Source organism: Vulpes vulpes, chromosome 12, assembly GCF_048418805.1.
Source record: "Vulpes vulpes isolate BD-2025 chromosome 12, VulVul3, whole genome shotgun sequence".
Classification (NCBI taxonomy): Eukaryota; Metazoa; Chordata; class Mammalia; order Carnivora; family Canidae; genus Vulpes; species Vulpes vulpes.
In genome coordinates, this window is record NC_132791.1 from 35669667 (window position 1) to 35687759 (window position 18093).

Genomic DNA, 18093 nt, shown 5'->3' on the forward strand with positions numbered 1-18093 from the left:
CATTTAGCATCAATCCTTGTTAATGGCATAAATAAAGCTATGTACAGCCTGATGAAACAACATATGCCAACCATCATCTAGACTTGCCAAAGGGATCATAACTGAATCTCACCAATTCTCTGGATCCAGGTGCCAATTTGAAGGAAATACAGAGGACAGAGACAGAAGAACATGTTGAACTATAGCAAAGGTGCAATCAGTAAAACCCAGAATAAGAGAAGTTATTCAAGTCAAATAGCCTCAGATCCTCAACAGGAAAGTTGTAAGAAAAAAAGGAGTGGAGGGGGATGGAGGAAAGCCTGTATATTAAATATTATTATTTGAGAAAACAAATCTGGGAAAGACTGAAAAAAACTAATGAAGAAGGCAAGGCAAGTATAAAAAGGGTAAGACTCATAGTGTCTAGAGCAGCACAGATGATGAAATTATGACAACAAAAAGAAGTGATTACTATAAAAGTGAGAATGGTGGTTATTTTTTTGGCGGGGGGGATGAGGGATTCCTGGAGTGCTGAAAAAGTTTTATTTCTTGTCTTTGGTGGTAATTATAAGGGCATTCACCTACAATAATATATTAAGCTATTTTTTATTTTATTTTTTAAGATTTTATTTATTCATGAGAGAGACACACAGAGGCAGAGACACTGGCAGAGGAAGAGGCAGGCTCCCTGCCAGATGTGGGACTAGATCCCTGGCCTCTGGGATCACACCCTGGGCTAAAGGTGGTGCTAAACCGCTGAGACACCTGGGCTGCTCTATTAAGCTATTTTTAAAATGTAAATTGGATTGCTGGCATATAAATCTTGAGTGGAGTGGCACATGAATTTGGCATTTTCTGAATCTTATTCTCTGGCCTTTCCATTCTTTCTTTATGCTTCTCAATACCCATCAAATAAACCCCCCTTAGAGGCAGTTTTGCTGTTTGCTACTAAAGAACACTAATTGATGTTAAGTGGCCTTGGCAAGTTACTACTAGTGGTGGGGTAGGTATAGAAAATTTTTGAGAGAAGCTTTTTTTTTTTTTTTTTTTTAAGATTTTATTTATTCATGAAAGACACACACACACACAGAGGGAGAGAGAGAGGCAGAGACATAGGCAGAGGGAGAAGCAGGCTCCCCATGGGGAGTCTGATGTGGGACACGATCCGGTACTCCAGCATCATGCCCTGGGCCAAAAGCAGGTGCTAAAACGCTGAGCCACCCAGGGATCCCCGAGAGAAGCTTTTTTGCAGTAAGAAATGGAGTAGTAGCTAGAAAGGCATTGGGGTCAAAGAAAAAAAAAATTTTTTTTAAACAATGTATGATAGCATCGCATGTTTGTATTTATGGGAAGAACTGGTGATGCAGGGATCCCTGGGTGGCGCAGCGGTTTGGCGCCTCCCTTTGGCCCAGGGCGCGATCCTGGAGACCCGGGATCGAATCCCACGTCGGGCTCCCGGTGCATGGAGCCTGTTTCTCCCTCTGCCTGTGTCTCTGCCCCTCTGTCTCTCTCTCTGTGTGTGTGACTATCATAAATAAAAATTAAAAAAAAAAAAAAAGAACTGGTGATGCACGGGAGAATACAGGATAAGCGCTGGAGCAAACTCTTTGAGTAGGAGAAAAGGAATATGACCCATCGAATAAGTCAAAGGACCAATCTTAGGGAGGCATACTTTGACTATAGGGAAGACTATATGGACAAAGGTATAGGCAGGTTGGTAAATTGTTGTAGACAGTCTGTTCTGGAAGCAACCATTAACTAGGACGCGAGACACTGAGAGGAGGGGAAAGAAGTATTGGAATAAGGAAGAAAAGATGTATCACTGTATGGAGAGTGAGATTTGGGAAAAACAGAGGGGAGAGGGCAGGCCTAAAAGCCTATTTGATTTGTCATGAATTTTGAGCGACAACAGGCTTCATGATCGTGTTTATGGGCTAAGTTGTAGGCGTGAGTAGGCCGAAAACTGGATTTAACAGGGATTTGGGTTCTGCCAGAGAAATCTGGCAATGAGAGAAAAGGAGCAGAGAGCTGAGAAGAGGTGGAGTAACTGGGAGACCAGGGCACTGAAAGGTCACCTATGGATATAGAAATTACCAAAAATTATCCCAAGAGTAACATCCGGGAACAAGTCTAAGTTTTCTAAAAATGAAGTCCAGCGCCCCATCTTCACACCTGACCCGCAAAAGCAAGAGTCGTGGGTGAAAGCATAAAATTCAAAGGACTGGTTTTAGTGAGGCAGTAACTGCCAGAGGAGGCAATGGGAACTAAGTAGGATACCCACCACATTTCCAGGCCCTATTGTCTACGGGGTGTGAAAGAGGAAACAGTCGTCAGTGGAGGGGGCCCCAGGGGAAAGCTGCTTAGGGGAGAGCCAGGTTTCTTAAGAGCAAGAGGATGAAAGAACATTCAGCAGTTGAGGGCTCACAGCAGACCTGGAGCTTAGTGGTTAGATGTGGGTACATCTCACAGCTACTGAGACAGGTGAGGATGGAACCCAATGCTCTTTCTACTACACTGGGCCACAGTCCTAAATCTACATATTTTTTTTTAATCCGATGAAATAGACTTATAAGAGCAAATCGAACCACAGACACAAAAGACCAGAAAGCGCGAAGCCCTGGGACTACTGCGGGGGGGGGGGGGGGTGCTGAAGTTACGCGCAAGCGCGAAAGAGCTCACCGGCAACGCAATGCACTGTGGGTCTTGTAGTTTTTCGGCTGGACCTTCTCGACGGGAAAGGATGGAGAACAGGGCGCATTGCATGGCGGGAAACATAGTGGGCCTTGGAAATCCGTCCTCTGCCGGAAGCCAGGCAGCGCCAGCGCTCGCCGCTTTTCCGGAAGCGCGGGAGTCTTGGTTTTTGTTGGCTTGGCTTAGGCAAGTCCGCTGTACCGTAATACCATTAAAGGCTCCATTTCCCCCGAGACTTTACGGTCATTTGAGGCGAGATGGCTCCGGGCGAGAGAGGAAGGTGCGGTGGCGACGGAGGGGCCGCCGCTGCCTCAGGCTGCGCGTAGGGAGGGAGCATGAAGGCGCTCTGAGCCGTTGGGGCCTGCGCTGGTTTCCTTCGCAGTGATAACCGCCTGCGGCAAAGATGAGCTCGGCGTGGGTCACCTCTTTCGAGAAGGAGCATCTCTGGATGTACCTGCAGGCGCTCGGTTTCGAGCCAGGCCCGGCCACCGTTGCCTGCGGAAAGATTGTGTCGCACACGCACCTCGGAGTGTAAGGAGCCGGGGCGGACGGGGCGGGGGTGCCCCCGCCGGGGCGCGGACCTCGCAGGGTGGGGAATCTAGTGTCCGGCCGTCCCTGTGCGCCAGCACTGTACCAAGCCCCGCGTCCCGAGCCTGCCAGCCTGGTGGAAGTTCGATCCCGCTTCAGTGGTGATGCCGGGGCTGGTCTGTGGGGTCGAGGGAGGGGTGGCGAGGGGGCCGTGGAAGGGTGCGACAGCGGTATGTTCAACGGCCTTCGGACTCGAGGGAGTCTTGTCTTTTTCTTTCTTTCTTTCTTTTTTTTTTAAAGATCTTATTTAATTCGTGAGAGACCCAGAAAGGCAGAGACAGAGGCCGAGGGAGACGCAGGCTCCCCGCCCCGTGCGGGGCTCCTCCCCCCTCCCCCCCCCCCCCCCCCCCCGCCCCGAGCCTGGGATCACGACCTGAGGCGGAGGCTGACGCTCCACCGCCAGCCACCCAGGCGGCCCTTGAGGGAGCCTTTCAAGGGGGTGGCTCTCCGGATGATGATTTTTACCTTCTGAATTTGTAGACCGAGCCGTTCTGTAGTTCGCAAGAGATAGTAGAAAAGGGTACCTAAAAGTGGAAAGTAAAACTCCCCTATTTTTGTCACTGATATAATAGTTATGATTCTGAGTCTAAATATTTTGATTGTATTCCTGTGTCTAAACTTACAACTTTATTATTATTATTTTTTAAAGATCTTATTCATTCGTTCATGAGAGATACAGAGAGGCAGAGACACAGGCCGAGGGAGAAGCAGGCCCCACACAGGGAGCCCGCTGTGGGACTCGATCCCGGGTCTCCAGGACCACGCCCCCGGCTGAAGGCGGCGCTAAACCCCTGAGCCACCCAGGGATCCGCTAAACTCCTCAGCTTTAGAGCATTATCTTTCCCAGCATAGGCCAAGAGAAATTTGAGATACATTGGCTATTTCCTGTTCTCAGTCTTTTGACTTTTCCAATTGTTATTTAAGTGTTCACTTTGAGTGGCAAGTGTTTTGATAATGTGCTTTAAGACCTCTGTTTCTTGCAGTATCAGTCTCAAAGGATCTCTTGATTCCCCACCAAGTAATTTCACAATGAAGGTAGATGTTATTTATAAGGTAATTAATCAGCTCATCCACACTTCCCTGCCCTCCTCTGCCTTCTTGACTTTTTTCAGATGTATTATAGCTCTTTTACTGACAAGGTTAGAGCCATGAGTTACTTGTTTTGAAGTTACTATTATTTACGTATAGAAGTGCTTTGTCTAGAAGCCTGTCCCAAAAATTGACAACCAGAGGATAGCATTTATAAGATTATATTTATGTATTAATAAATACTCCAGTTATTTCACATGATTTGATGTCCCATAGTACAGTTTCATTTTCTCCGTTAGTGGCAGAGAAGCTTGAAGCTTCTCCAGGCTTCCACTGAGAATGGTTACTATTGCCACCGCATCCTTCTCTCCAGTATTTATTTAGCAGCTTTAGTTTTCTTTACAGTTCCAGTCTGTTTTCTGCCTTTGAAAATTAGTTAAAAATCTGTTAAGTGCTGGTCCAGTGAGAACAGGGCTCCCTCCCTCCCCATCACTGCCATAGAATATTTTACTCCTTGTCTTTAGAGTCATTTTGGTCGCTTGTTAGGAGGGATCTATCATTTTGAAGCAGATGTCCTCTTTAAAATGCTTCAAGCAGGAATGTACCATCAAAGATACTTAAATTTCAAAAAAAAATTTTGACTTATGTTTACATATGGCAAAGTTTATTCTTTTTTTGAGTGAAGTCCTATGGTTTTCTAATTTCTCTGAGCATGTAGTTCTGTAACCACTTATAAAGTTAAGCATACACTTAACATATGTGATCCAGCAATTTCATTCCTATTTGCCCAGAAGATCTGCACTTTGGAAAAACCATTCTGGTTGCATTGGAGAATGGATTAGAAGGGGAAACAGGGCGTTGCAGTTAGGTAGGCCTAAACTAAGGTGGGAGTGGGATGGAAAGAAAAGGTGATTCATTCATTTGCTTATTCAACAGATACTATTTGAACCCAGTATTGGATCTGGGTAGGCAGTAGTGAACAGAATAGACAAAGTTTTCTCTTGCAGAATTTCAGTCTAGAGGATGAACAGACCTTCAACAAATATCTTATTTAAAATTATAATAAGTGTCAAAGTGAAGACAACAGGATACTATGTGGAAAAAATAACAGGTTTGAGAGATAAGAAGGTAGGGACTTCATTTGTGTTTGTTGAGGAATAGAAACATTTCAAGGACAAGAGTTGTTTGACATATGGATAAGCATAGGAACCTTAATCTTAACTCTTTTTCCAACTTGAGAACATAGCTTTATGTTTATAGGGGTACTCACGTATGTTTGTCATGAATTCCAGGGCCTCACAGCTCCTTTTGTAATTGCCTAATTCCTAAGCCAATTTCTTTTTAGAGTCTGAAAAATAAGGAATCACCCAATTGAAATATCTCTTCAGATTATTGTTGAAAATGTATTGAACGTGGAAATACCTCAGATCACTGTTCTAAGTATTAAAAATATTTTATATTAGCACATAGAATGTCCTTAGATATAGTCTATTATGTTCTAGTGAGTGTTTTTTCCCTTCTTTTTGATAATGTCTTCAGATTCTTCTGAGACCTTTTGTTTATAGTTGCTGGTTTCTTTTGCTTTTAACTTTTTTTTTATTTTAAGATTTTATTTATTTATTCATGACAGACACAGAGAGAGAGGCAGAGACACAGGCAGAGGGAGAAGCAGGCTGCATGCAGGGAGCCTGACAGACTCGATCCTGGATCTCCAGGATCACACCCTGGGCTGAAGGGCTGAAGGTGGTGTTAAACCGCTGGGCCACTGGGGCTGCCCTTAACTTCTTTTGATAATCTAGTGGCAAACTATTCCCTTTTGCACCGATACAAATGCCTTTTTCTATTACAGAAATGGAAGATTCTCATAATTTTTTATCTGATAACTTTGACAGGTTATTTCTTTTTCCTTCTTGAGTGTAAACTTTAACCTCTTTTGGGATATGTGTTCCATTTTTATTCACTTTTCACTTATCCAGAGAACTTAAATTGCTTTTTTTTTTTTTGCTTCTCATGCTACTCATACTTCACTGCCAGGACTTTGAAAAATGGTTGCTATATATATCTCTGTGCCAAATTTGACTTGTTTTACCTTGAGAGTTACCAAAGTGTAGTTTAAAATCTTGCAGGTGGGCCATGCGGTGGAACATGATATCTGTGGTGGATCCTTTCCATCAGCAGGTTGTTGCTGTAGATGAAATTCAGAAAACTCTTCTCCTCATGGCTCTGGTAGTCCCAGAAGCCTGAATTTTCTTTGTCTTACCAGACACTAAGATTTGGGATAGGGGTATGAGGAGTGGACATCCATCTTAGAACAGTGGCTGATGACTGGCCCCATGGTTCCTATACTGCTCTTATGTTAACTCTTGATTCCTCATAGCTGTGCTGTGGCATTCTTGTAAGGTTTAGTTTGTTGTTGTTGTTGCTGTTATTCTTAACATAATTGTATTTTTTTTTTTTTTTACGCTTTGTCTTGATTAGTTAGGAAAATCAGGACAATCAAAAACTTTAGAACACCTGCTAGAATTTTTTTTTTTTTTACTTTTTTTTTAATTTTATTTTATTATTTATGATAGTCACACACAGAGAGAGAGAGAGAGGCAGAGACACAGGCAGAGGGAGAAGCAGGCTCCATGCACCGGGAGCCCGACGTGGGATTTGATCCTGGGTCTCCAGGATCGCGCCCTGGGCCAAAGGCAGGCGCTAAACCGCTGCGCCACTCAGGGATCCCAGCACTTGCTAGAATTATATAAGGGTGGTTCTGTGGTTAAAATGTAATAGTAAAGACCCTGGACTCTGGGGTCAGATGACATATTTTAAATCACTGCTCTTCTACTTCCTGATTGTATGATTTTGGATAGTTTTGGCAATTTAGCTAACCTCTAAATTTAAAAATTTCTCATCTGTATAATGAGAACAAATTACAATCTAATGTCATTAGAATTAAATAATCCATGGTAAAGCAACTAGCACAGTATTTAATTTCATGAGTGTTGAAAATTAGATGAGTTATTACCTGTAAAAGACTTAAAATAGTACCTGGGAAATGATAAACTATTAGTAGCTATTTTTATTGTTACTCAGTAAATGTTGGCTTATATCATCTTTAGCACATCATAGGCCATGGTTTTCTCTCAATCTAATTAGGCTTTCCTTTTTGTGTCCTATTCTCATTGCAGTAAAAAAAAGTTCTACCAGTTTTCTATGTGATCAGTATTTTCAGAATCGGAAAATAAAAGCTTATTGCTTTTCTTATTTATAAAAATGTACATGAATGAGAAATTAGTTTGCCTTGACCTCTTGAAGAGAATGAAAAATACTAATTTGTGTTAAATTGTTACACAACTTTTGATGATACTTAGTTTTATTAACCATATTCCTTTTTTGTTTTTTTTCCCCCTGCTTCTATTTCTTTTTAAACCACTAGGAACATGTTTGACAAATTGAACCGTGATGCCTTCCAAATCGTTTCTTATTTTTTGTTTCAAACACTGGACCAGTCACTCACCAAAGAAGTTTTCAAGTGAGTCAAGTTACTTTATTTTCTTTCTTTTTTAAATTTATTTCCTTTTTGTAAGTGGTCAGTCTCAAATTTAAAAGGGGAATATACTCTGATGTAAGCCAGAATCTCAACTTTGGCCTTTGACTATTGTTTTGAATGGTTGTCACAAAAATCAGGTTTGAGTCTTAAAAATTTAGTGCTTAACTTTTATAAATCTGAGTGATTTTTCTTTGGTACTTACCTTAAAATCACTGATTATGTCATAGATAAGATAGATTTTGTTTATAAAATTAGTTCCTAACATTCTTTATAGTCACAGTTGTTAGGCAAAACAGTTAATTGGTACCAATCTGTCTATACAGTTTTGCCTTACCTTTTTAAAAATTTTTTTTTGCTCATTACTCCCTGCCTTACTCCTTTTCGTATAGGCAATATCACTTGTTTTGTCTATTTTTAATTTTTAGGTCTCTAAATCCTTATTAGTTTGGTCGGTGATATATAAAAGTGTCAAATGCTATAGGTGAAAATCATTCCTATTTAGTTTAATGGTAGATACTGTGGAATATTGAATAGTTTAAGGAGGAGATAAGAATATGAATAGCACTAAACCTTGGTTCCAAGTTATTTTCCACATCACTTGGGTTTCTACCACCAGAAAAAGTGTTAAAATTTGTTTTAATATTTATATTGTGCTATTATCCTTTTAAATAGAAAAAGTGGAGGGTCTGTTCGAGGATTCTCTTCCCCCCCTTCCCCTCCCAATACTTGTGTGCACCATGTGCACACTCTGTCTCCAAAAGTAAATAAATAAATCTTAAAAAAAAAGAAAAGCAACAAGTAAATCCATTGTTTAGGCATTGTTATTTTTGATAATTTTTTTTTAAAGATTTTATTTATTTGAGACAGAGAGAATGAGCAGTGGGGAGGGGCAGAGAGAGAAAAGCAGACTCCTTGCTGAGCAGGAAGCCCTATGCAGGGTTCCAACAAGATATAAAAATACTAAAAAGAAAAGTTTTGGGGTGCTTGAATGGCTCAGTCCGTAAGCGCCTGCTTTCCACTAGGCTATGCTCCCAAGGTCCTGGGTTTGAGCCCCATTTTGGGCTGCTTGCTCAGCAGAGTCTGCTTCTTCCTTTGCCCCTCATGCCACTTGTGCTCTCTCTCTCTCTCTCTCTCAAATAAATAAACTCTTAAAATTATTTTATGTCTTGTTTATCCACAAAACAGTAGCACATATTGACTGTGTTATGGATTATCTCTAGGAGTCCAAAGCTCTCATGTCATTCCTTCTGTGCTCTTCCTGAGCAGTTATTTATGTTTTTTTCTCTCTCTCTCTCGCTCTTTCTCTCTCTCTCTCTTTCTTCCAGGCTTAACATACTAATTTATTTATACCATTTTTTGGCATTGATCCAGTGAATCCATTGAGAGTGTTGTCTTCTTTAGCTGATTTGTAGTAATTTTACTGGTGATTAATTACTTCATTTAACATATATATTCACTGATGTTTTGTGGTAAACTGAACTCAGCCTTTAATTTATAAAGAAAAAGATCCAATTTCTCATAGGTTGGTATCCTTCTTTAGTTGAAATCTACAAATGTTAGCCTTGGTTCACTTAGCATTAATGTTTCTAGTATAGGACGAAAGTTTCGTGTTTTAAAATTTTTATTTTATTTTTTAAAGATTTTATTTATTTATTCATAGAGACACACACAGAGAGAGAGAGAGAGAGGCAGAGACACAGGCAGAGGGAGAAGCAGGCTCCATGCAGAGAGCCTGACGTGGGACTCGATCTAGGGTCTCCAGGATCACGCCCTGGGCTGCAGGCGGTGCTAAATCGCTGTGCCACTGGGGCTGCCCTCGTGTTTTAAAATTTTGCTGAGTTTTTATTTTTATTTTTATTTTTTTATTTTTTTAAATATTTTTAATTTTTTTTATTATTTATTTATGATAGTCATACGAAGAGAGAGAGAGGCAGAGACACAGGCAGAGGGAGAAGCAGGCTCCATGCACCGGGAGCCTGACGTGGGATTCGATCCCGGGTCTCCAGGATCGCGCCCTGGGCCAAAGGCAGGCGCCAAACCGCTGCGCCACCCAGGGATCCCCCCAATTTTGCTGAGTTTTTAAATTCATGATTCTAATGCTTCTATATATGTTTCTAAGGCTTTGTTGGCCTCCATTTGACCAAAAGAGTGACACTGAATTCCGGAAACATTGCTGTGATTGGTTAAAAAAGATTTCTGTAAGTATTCTCTTTCTGGAAGATACAAACTTTAAGAAGTTAAAAAACTACATTAAATTCTTTTTGGCTTTATTGAAGTATAATTTTACCTTAATGTTTTGGAGATGAAATCTTTTTAGTGCTTTTATCCTAACAGTATAATAGCAAGGAAATATTTGTTAGAATAATACTTTTTAATGGTTTTTGGTAAGGATTCTGCATATATCTAGGAAACCAGCTTTGCTGCCTAGATGCATTGGAAATAGGTTACTGAGTTCCTGGGAGGTTATATCATGGTTTTCATTTAAAGAAACCTTTTCTTTTTCTTATGAAAACATTTTTGACGATAGTTTACTTTTAGCTTGTGTCCCCAAATAGTATCAATAATTGTGGCTTTATATTATAATTATTTTTTCTGGCCAAGTCCACCAAGAGTTTACAGAGATTCAAATATTCAACTTCTGGTTCAAATGGAATAATCCTGATCATTCCTGCTATGCTACATAATAGGAATTATGTCTATTATTATTATTATTACATCTATTATATGGGAGAGAGAAAGCACATACGCACTTGCATCTGTGAGTGTGGGGCATGGGAGGGAGGGGCAGAGGAGAAGGAGAGACATATGCTAAGCAGACTCCTAAGCAGACTGCCTGCTGAGCGCTGAGCCAGAAGCCAGGCTGGATCTCAATACCCAGAGCCAAAATCAAGAGTCAGATGCTTAACTAAATACACCAGCCAGATGCCCCAGAATTATGGTTATTATTAATAAGATTATTGTTGATAAGGTCTTCAAATCATCTTATTTCTTTTTTTCCTTAGGCTGAATGTGGAAGTAGTTTTCCTCAAGTTGTTGGATCATTGTTTCTTTCTCCTGGTGGTCCTAAGTTTATTCATCTGATGTATCATTTCGCAAGATTTGTTGCAATAAAATATATAAAAACCCATTCTAAAAGTAAGTTTAATTTTTAGTAGGAGTTTTTTTGTTTTCAGTTTTAAATTTTCATTGTTTTTTTATAATTTATTAGTCAAAGAGATTTTAATAAAGCAAGATAAGATAAAAACATTAACTTACCTTACAAGGCATATAGTTAATATTCTACTGGAACTGTAGTTTGAAAGCCTCTAATGAACATAAGTAGCTATTCAGATAATTTTATTACATTCTAATACAGGGGTTGGGAAACATTTTCTATATAAGGCCAGATAGTGAATATCTTAAGCTTTGTGGACTACACAAGATCTCTTTCACATACACGTCTCTATGTTTTTTTTGTTTTTTGTTTTTTTTTTAAATACAACCCTTTCAAACCCTGGAAAGGATACCTAGCTTGCTGACCTCACAAAACTAACCAGAGGGCTAAATTAAATTAGACTTGGAGGTTATATGCCTCTACTATATTGTATTAAATGTATTGTGTTAAATGTTGTGTCATGCAAGGTTTACTTTGGCTACTGTCAGTTGGGATTTTTTTGTTAGAAATTGCTGTTTTAAAGGGATTTGATCTGTTTCTTAATTCATAGAAACAATATTTGATTTTAAAGCTAAGACGTAAAAAAATGTTATTTGTAGTTTATTAAAAATGCTGTTTTGTTTAATTGGTTCATGCTCATAAAACATGGGCAGCAAATACAGAAAGTCAATGCAGGAAGATCCCATCCATCTTCCAGTTTCTAGAAACAACTATTGCTGACATTTTGCTTTATTTTCTTTTAGATTTTTTTTTAAACGTAACTATATCCATACTTTTTTAAGTAGGTAGTTTTCATGATTCAAAAATCAAAAAGTGAAAAAAATCTTTCACTTCTATTCTCTACTGAGTTTCCTTTTGTAGAAGTAACTAATGTAATCAGGAATACAGGCAAATATATATATATATTTTTTTTTTCTTTTTTTTAAACCCTAAATGGTGACATACATCGAGTTTCAGATCTTGTGTTTTTTGCACTGGTGTATATTGGAGATCATCTCATATCAGTTCATAGAGCTTTTTTATTTTCTCTCTTTAGAACTGCATATTTGGATTTTTTAACCAGTTTTCTGTTGACAGACATTTGGCTTTCCCCCCACCTTTTTTTTTTTTTTTTGGCTACAAATACAATGCTACAGTGACAAGCTTTATACATGTATGATTTTGTATGTTCAAGTATACATTATATATATGTGTGTGTGTGTGTGTGTGTGTATAACTGCTTGGTCAAAGGAATTGTGCAGTTGTAATTTACTAATTATTTTCAGATTATTTCCCGTAGAGATTGAACAATTTATACCTCTGTCATCAGTGTATGGAGAGTTTTGTTTTTTCACAGGCTCAACAACATTGCATGTCAGATATTTTTATCTTTTCAGTTTGATAGGTTAAAACAGAATCTCAGGGTAGTTTTAATTTGTATTCCTCTTAATTAGTTAGATTGAAAATTGTTTCATATATTAAAGAGCAGTTTGTATTCTTTTGTACTCTATAATTAACTTTTTCTGTTAAGTTATTGCTCTTTCATTTGTAGCCCTTATTTATTAGTATACTTTCTCTGTGATGTGATATATAAACCTTTTTTTCCAGTTTGTATTCTGTGCATGGTGTTTAAAAACTTATACGTGTGCTCTAGCTGTATAAGTATTTGCATATTTAAAATTTAGTGCAACATAAGCATTGTTGCCAGTTTTTCTTTTTGTGGATGGTCTACTTTAACTATGTGTAGCCTAAAATTTATTATATGAAATGTATATGTTTGGATTTAACAGTTTATTGTGCATAAGACATCTAAGCATGGGTTGTCGTATTTCTTGTTTAAAGCAATTCCAGTCAGCGCATTCAGTCTCTAGATGACTTCTGCATTCAGCAGACTTATCCCCTGTTAAATATTTAGAATTTGTGGTTTCTTTGGGGGTATCACTAGAACCTGGATTAGTAATGTTAAGTGTAGTGGGGTGGTCCCTGTTTTCCAGAATATCCATTTTTATTGTGTTGAGCCATCTTAAAGTAGGACTTATTACAGCTAAAAATCTGGACTCTGAAATGTTGGATGGATTATTCTCAGGGTCTACTTTGATCATTAGTAACACAGCTAAGAATTATTTGGGAAATGGAGACTGGTTTTAATTTGGTTGTCCTATTGGTCTTACTAGGTAGAACAATAAACTGATGGGAGCAAAGGAGGTATTGTGATCTCACCTCATCTCTTTTAATTGGTTTTCTTCTTTTGTTTGTGTTACTATGTATAACAATTTGTTCATGGATGTATCAAGCTGTGATAAGAATTATTCGGGGCATATGGACTCTCAAAAGTTTTTTAGTATGTAAAACAACTCAACTTTAGATACCCTTTTTTAGTTACCTACTTAAAAAAAGGTTTCCTTTCTTTTATTAAAATTAGTTGTATGTGTTTATGTGACATACCGGTTTTTAAGGAGTTGTTAATCTCTTAAAATTAATAGATTTCAACATTTTTGACATTTATTAGCTGTAAATCTAAGTTTTCTATGATCTTATTTGTGTTGCATGTAGATTCTTCTATACGTTTTATGGAGACATTTAATGTAAAGCCACAAGATATGCACAAATGCATTGCCAGATGCCATGTAGCACGTAATCGATTTTTACACGTTTTGCAAAGAGAAGATTGTGTTATTCAAAAGTATCAGGAAAATGCACAGTAAGTAATACATTAATAGAAAATGAAAATTCCACGGGTGCCTGAGTGGTGCAGTCAGACATCTGACTCTTGGTTTTGGCTTAGGTCATGATTTCTCAGTCCTTGAGATCAAGCCTACATTGGGGGGCTCTGCACTGGGTGTGGAGCCTGCTTGAGATTCTCTCTCCCTCTCTTTCTGCCCCTCCCTCACATATGTGTATGTTCTTTCCCTACACCCCCCAAAAAAGAAAACAAAAATTCCTTTCTTTTTGAATAAATGTCATCAATGTGCCTTCATTGGCAGTAATCATGCTTACCTAAAAACTCCTTAGTGTTCGCTTTCCATTTTAAAGCCGGATAACTTCTGAATACGATATTTTAAAACTATGCATACTAAATGAAATTTCAGAACAAAGGAAAATATTACTTTGATTTAAAAGTTCAGTACTGGGCAGCCCCTGTGGCGCAGCGGTTTAGCGCCTCCTGCAGCCCACGGCGTGATCCTGGAGACCCGGGATCGAGTCCCACATCAGGCTTTCTGTATGGTGCCTGCTTCTCCCTCTGCCTATGTCTCTGCCTCTCTCTCTCTCTCTGTCTCTATGAATAAATAAAATAAAATCTTTAAAATAAATACATAAATTAATTTAAAAAAAAAAGTTCAGTACTGGGGCAGCCCGGGTGGCTCAGTGGTTTAGCGCTGCCTTTGGCCCAGGGTGTGATCCTGGAGACCCGGGATCGAGTCCCACTTTGGGCTCCCTGCGTGGAGCAGCTTGCTTCTCCCTCTGCCTGTGTCTCTGCCTTTCTCTCTCTCTCTCTGTCTCTCATGAATAAATAAATAAAATCTTAAAAAAAAAAAATAGTTCAGTATTGGGATGCCTGGGTAGCTCAGCTGTTGGGCATCTGCCTTCAGCTCAGGTTGTGATCCTGGAGTTTCAGGATTGAATCCCACATCGGGCTCCCTGCATGGAGCCTGCTTCTCCCTCTGCCTTTGTCTCTGCCTCTCACGAGTAAATAAAAATCTTAAATAAAAAAATAAAAAATAAAAATTCAGTATTTTAGAGATTTTTCTTTGATATGGATTTACATTTTTAAGCTATAATTATAGTGCTCATTCTATTTTGTATCCTTTTTTCCTCATTTCATTCTGTAAGTTTTTCCATATTGCCATAGTATGTTGCTTTTATTTATTTAAAAATTTGAAAATTATTTTTATTTTTAAAATTTTATATTTTCAAAGTATATTGCTTCTGAAATCTACTTGATAGTCTTTGAGTATCCATTAAATAGATACTCTGAAGTGGGTATTCCATAGTCTTTTTAACCACTTCATATTATGTTATATTTAGGTTTATCTTGTCAGCAAATTTTTATTTGGTTACTTCTATGTGCCAGATATTGTTTTCTTTTTTTTTTTAAATTTTTATTTATTTATGATAGTCACAGAGAGAGAGAGAGAGAGAGGTAGAGACATAGGCAGAGGGAGAAGGAGGCTCCATGCACCGGGAGCCCGACGTGGGATTCGATCCCGGTTCTCCAGGATCGCGCCCTGGGCCAAAGGCAGGCGCCAAACTGCTGCGCCACCCAGGGATCCCCAGATATTGTTTAGGCACTGGTCCTGCAGCATTAAATAAGATAGGCAAGGTTCCTACTCTCAAGAAATAGTGTTTTTTTTTTTTTTTTTAAATCTATTGTGAAAGTTAGAATATCCTTTGAAATCACCTTGAAAATACAACATTGCCTAAGTGTCCTAGGTAACATTTAAATTTATCCCTTAAGTATTTGTGACAAGGATGAGAGCAGAGTAGTCTTCCAACATTTTTATCTGAAGACAGTGTATATGAGCCAAGAAGTCCTGGTCCATCCTAATAGCAATCTATATGTTAGATCACTCCTGTAACTCTTAAAGGAAGTCTAGAGCCCATTACCTGGCTGCTGGGTCTATTTGGAAGAGTAGTTTTCAGTGGCCTTGAGCAAAGATAAGAAATGGGGGAAAGCATCAAAGTGGTCCTTATCAGTTAATTGTAATGGAATTATAGTTGTCATTTATATGTTTTCTTACAGATTGTCAGTTAAACAAGTAAGAAATTTGAGATCAGAATGTATGGAACATCAAAACCAAATAAAGAAGTAAGTGACTTTTAAATTAGAGCTGAAAGTTGCCTTAGTTCAACTCTTGCATTTTACCAGTAAGGAAATTGAGAGTCCCATAAAATTAGAACATAATTCTGATTCCTAGTCCAATTCTTCCAATACATTTATTGCTGAGGTAGAATTTTATTTTTGTTTTTAATTAGGATAGTTTTTAATTGGTGGGTTTATAGATCAGTTAGCTCTTTTGGTGGTAAATTATCAGACAATTTAAAAAAAATAACTAATGAAATCATTTAATTTTTGACTAGAGTGGAATCCTCTGATGACGAAAGTAATATACAAGAGAAAATCCAGAAGGTAACTTTTTAAGGAACAAATTTAATCTTTCTTACTTTTGTGATGTGCAGTTGGCTTACTTATTTGGACTTTTATTCTCTCTTTTTGTCATTTCTTTTTGTAAATTTTTTTTTTAACTCAGTAAGTAATATATAAGGGTGCCTCTAAAAAGCATGAATATAATGGAAAAAATTAACTTAAAATTTATTAAGACTAAAAAATACGAAAGCAGGTTTAAATTAATGATAGAAAGTTCAGTTTGTAACTAATAGTATTTATGTAAATAAAGTATGTTAACTGAAGGGAGATGGTAAGCATGGAAGAAAAATGAGAAGTCAGCATTGAGGCTGGCTTGGCAGTTAGGAAGAATCTGGCAGACATAATCTGAGGTTTTCAGAGGTTGGATTTGATGTGAGATTGGAGTGTTTTCTTAGGCCTTTGTGTTTAGATGAAATCTTTCTCAAGCTCTTTGTTCTGATTTCATGATCACTGAGCTGCTTCGCATGTTAACTTGGCGTCCCCAGCAGTTTGTCCCTGGAAAAAGTCAGTGCTCTCCTCAGGGAATAATTATTCATCCATCAGTGAATTTTTATTAATCACCTGCCATGTGCTAGGCTTTTTTCTTGATAGTAGAGCTACAGCAGTGAAGGAAAGAGGCAAAGTCATTTCCTTCATGGATCTTCCAGCTTTGTGAATATGAATGGATATTCCTATTACTGAACACAGTATCTTTGATTGTAATTTAATTTAGTTTAATTTAATTTTTTTTGATTGTAATTTTAATAGGTTGATGTGAAACCTGTTAAAAGTTTTCACATTGATCCCTCCTGAGTTTGGTTAAGGTTCACTTTCCCTGAGCCCTTTACCTTTGGTCAGTTTTTTAGCCATTGACAAGATTAAAGTAAAAATCTGAGAACTTAAAAAAAAGAAAAAGAAAAAGAAAAAAAAATATCTGAGAACAAGATCCTGGATCTTTGTCCACCAAGGAAATGCCATCCTGTGAAATCTCTAGATTGCCAATGAGTCCTCTTTGGGGACAACTTTACCTTGTACCATGGGAAGACATAAGCACAAACATGGGTATAATTATTGTATTTTTCTGCCTGCCTCCCACTTTTATAAATTCTTTGAAGGCATAATATATGTACAAAAAGTGATAAAGTTACAAGTGTGTAGCCTGACAAAATTTCACAAAGTGAGTATACCCATGTAACCAGCATACAGTATAAGGAACAGAACATTACCCCAGAAGCTTCAAGTCCCCTTTCATTTAAAACCATTTTCCCCCAAGAGTAAATACTCGCTTCTTACATTAAAGATTAGTTTGCCTCTTCTTGAACTTTATATACAGGGGAGTATATAGAATACATTCCTTTGTGTTTGTCTTTGATGACTCATGCTGTTTTATACATGCTGTTGTGTGTAGGTTGTAGTGTGTTCATTCACAATGTTATGTAGTGTTTTGTTTTATGAATATAGCACAACATACTTTTTTTTTTACTCTCAGTAGACCTTTGGGTTAATTGCAGTTTTTGACTATTAAAATAGAAATGCTATGAACATTCTTTAAAAATTTTTTTTATTATCTTAATTGAAATATAGTTGGCACATAATGTTATGTAAGTTTCAGGTATACAGTGTAGTGTTTGGACAATTCTCTTGTTTATGCTATGCTCACCACAAGTGTAGCTACCACCTATAAACATTCTTACATCTGCATTTTACCGAACATAGATGGATTAGTATATGCCTAAGATTCTTTGCTTTTAAAGAAGCATGGTTTTTCATATTTTAATCTTTTGAAAGAAACTTAAATGGCTCTTAAAATTGATGTGTTTTTTTTTTCCCTTCCTGAAAATCTTTTATTGTTACTCCCTGAATAGTTTCTGTTTTCTTTGTTTTTAAAGATTTTATTTATTTATTTGAGAGAACATGAGCAGAGTAGAGGAGCAGAGGGAGAGGGAGAAGCAGACTCTTCTCTGAGCAGGGTGCCCAGTGTGGGGCTTGATTCCAGGACCCTGGGACCAT

The 18093-nt window shown here is 38.1% G+C and overlaps 1 protein-coding gene and 1 pseudogene across 1 annotated transcript in view; one reads left to right on the plus strand and one right to left on the minus strand.

Moving 5' to 3' along the window:
• The window catches only part of LOC112921923 (large ribosomal subunit protein uL30-like), a 215474-nt pseudogene that overhangs the window by 79023 nt on the left and 118358 nt on the right, over positions 1–18093 (minus strand).
• HAUS6 (HAUS augmin like complex subunit 6) overlaps positions 2699–18093 on the plus strand; it is a 45171-nt gene continuing 29776 nt past the window's right edge. The window contains exons 1-7 of the mRNA XM_026001448.2: positions 2699–3201; positions 7712–7807; positions 9945–10023; positions 10828–10960; positions 13512–13659; positions 15700–15765; positions 16038–16086. Of these exons, the coding sequence (XP_025857233.2) occupies positions 3074–3201; positions 7712–7807; positions 9945–10023; positions 10828–10960; positions 13512–13659; positions 15700–15765; positions 16038–16086 (699 nt within the window). The 5' untranslated portion in view covers positions 2699–3073. The remainder of the gene's footprint in view (positions 3202–7711; positions 7808–9944; positions 10024–10827; positions 10961–13511; positions 13660–15699; positions 15766–16037; positions 16087–18093) is intronic.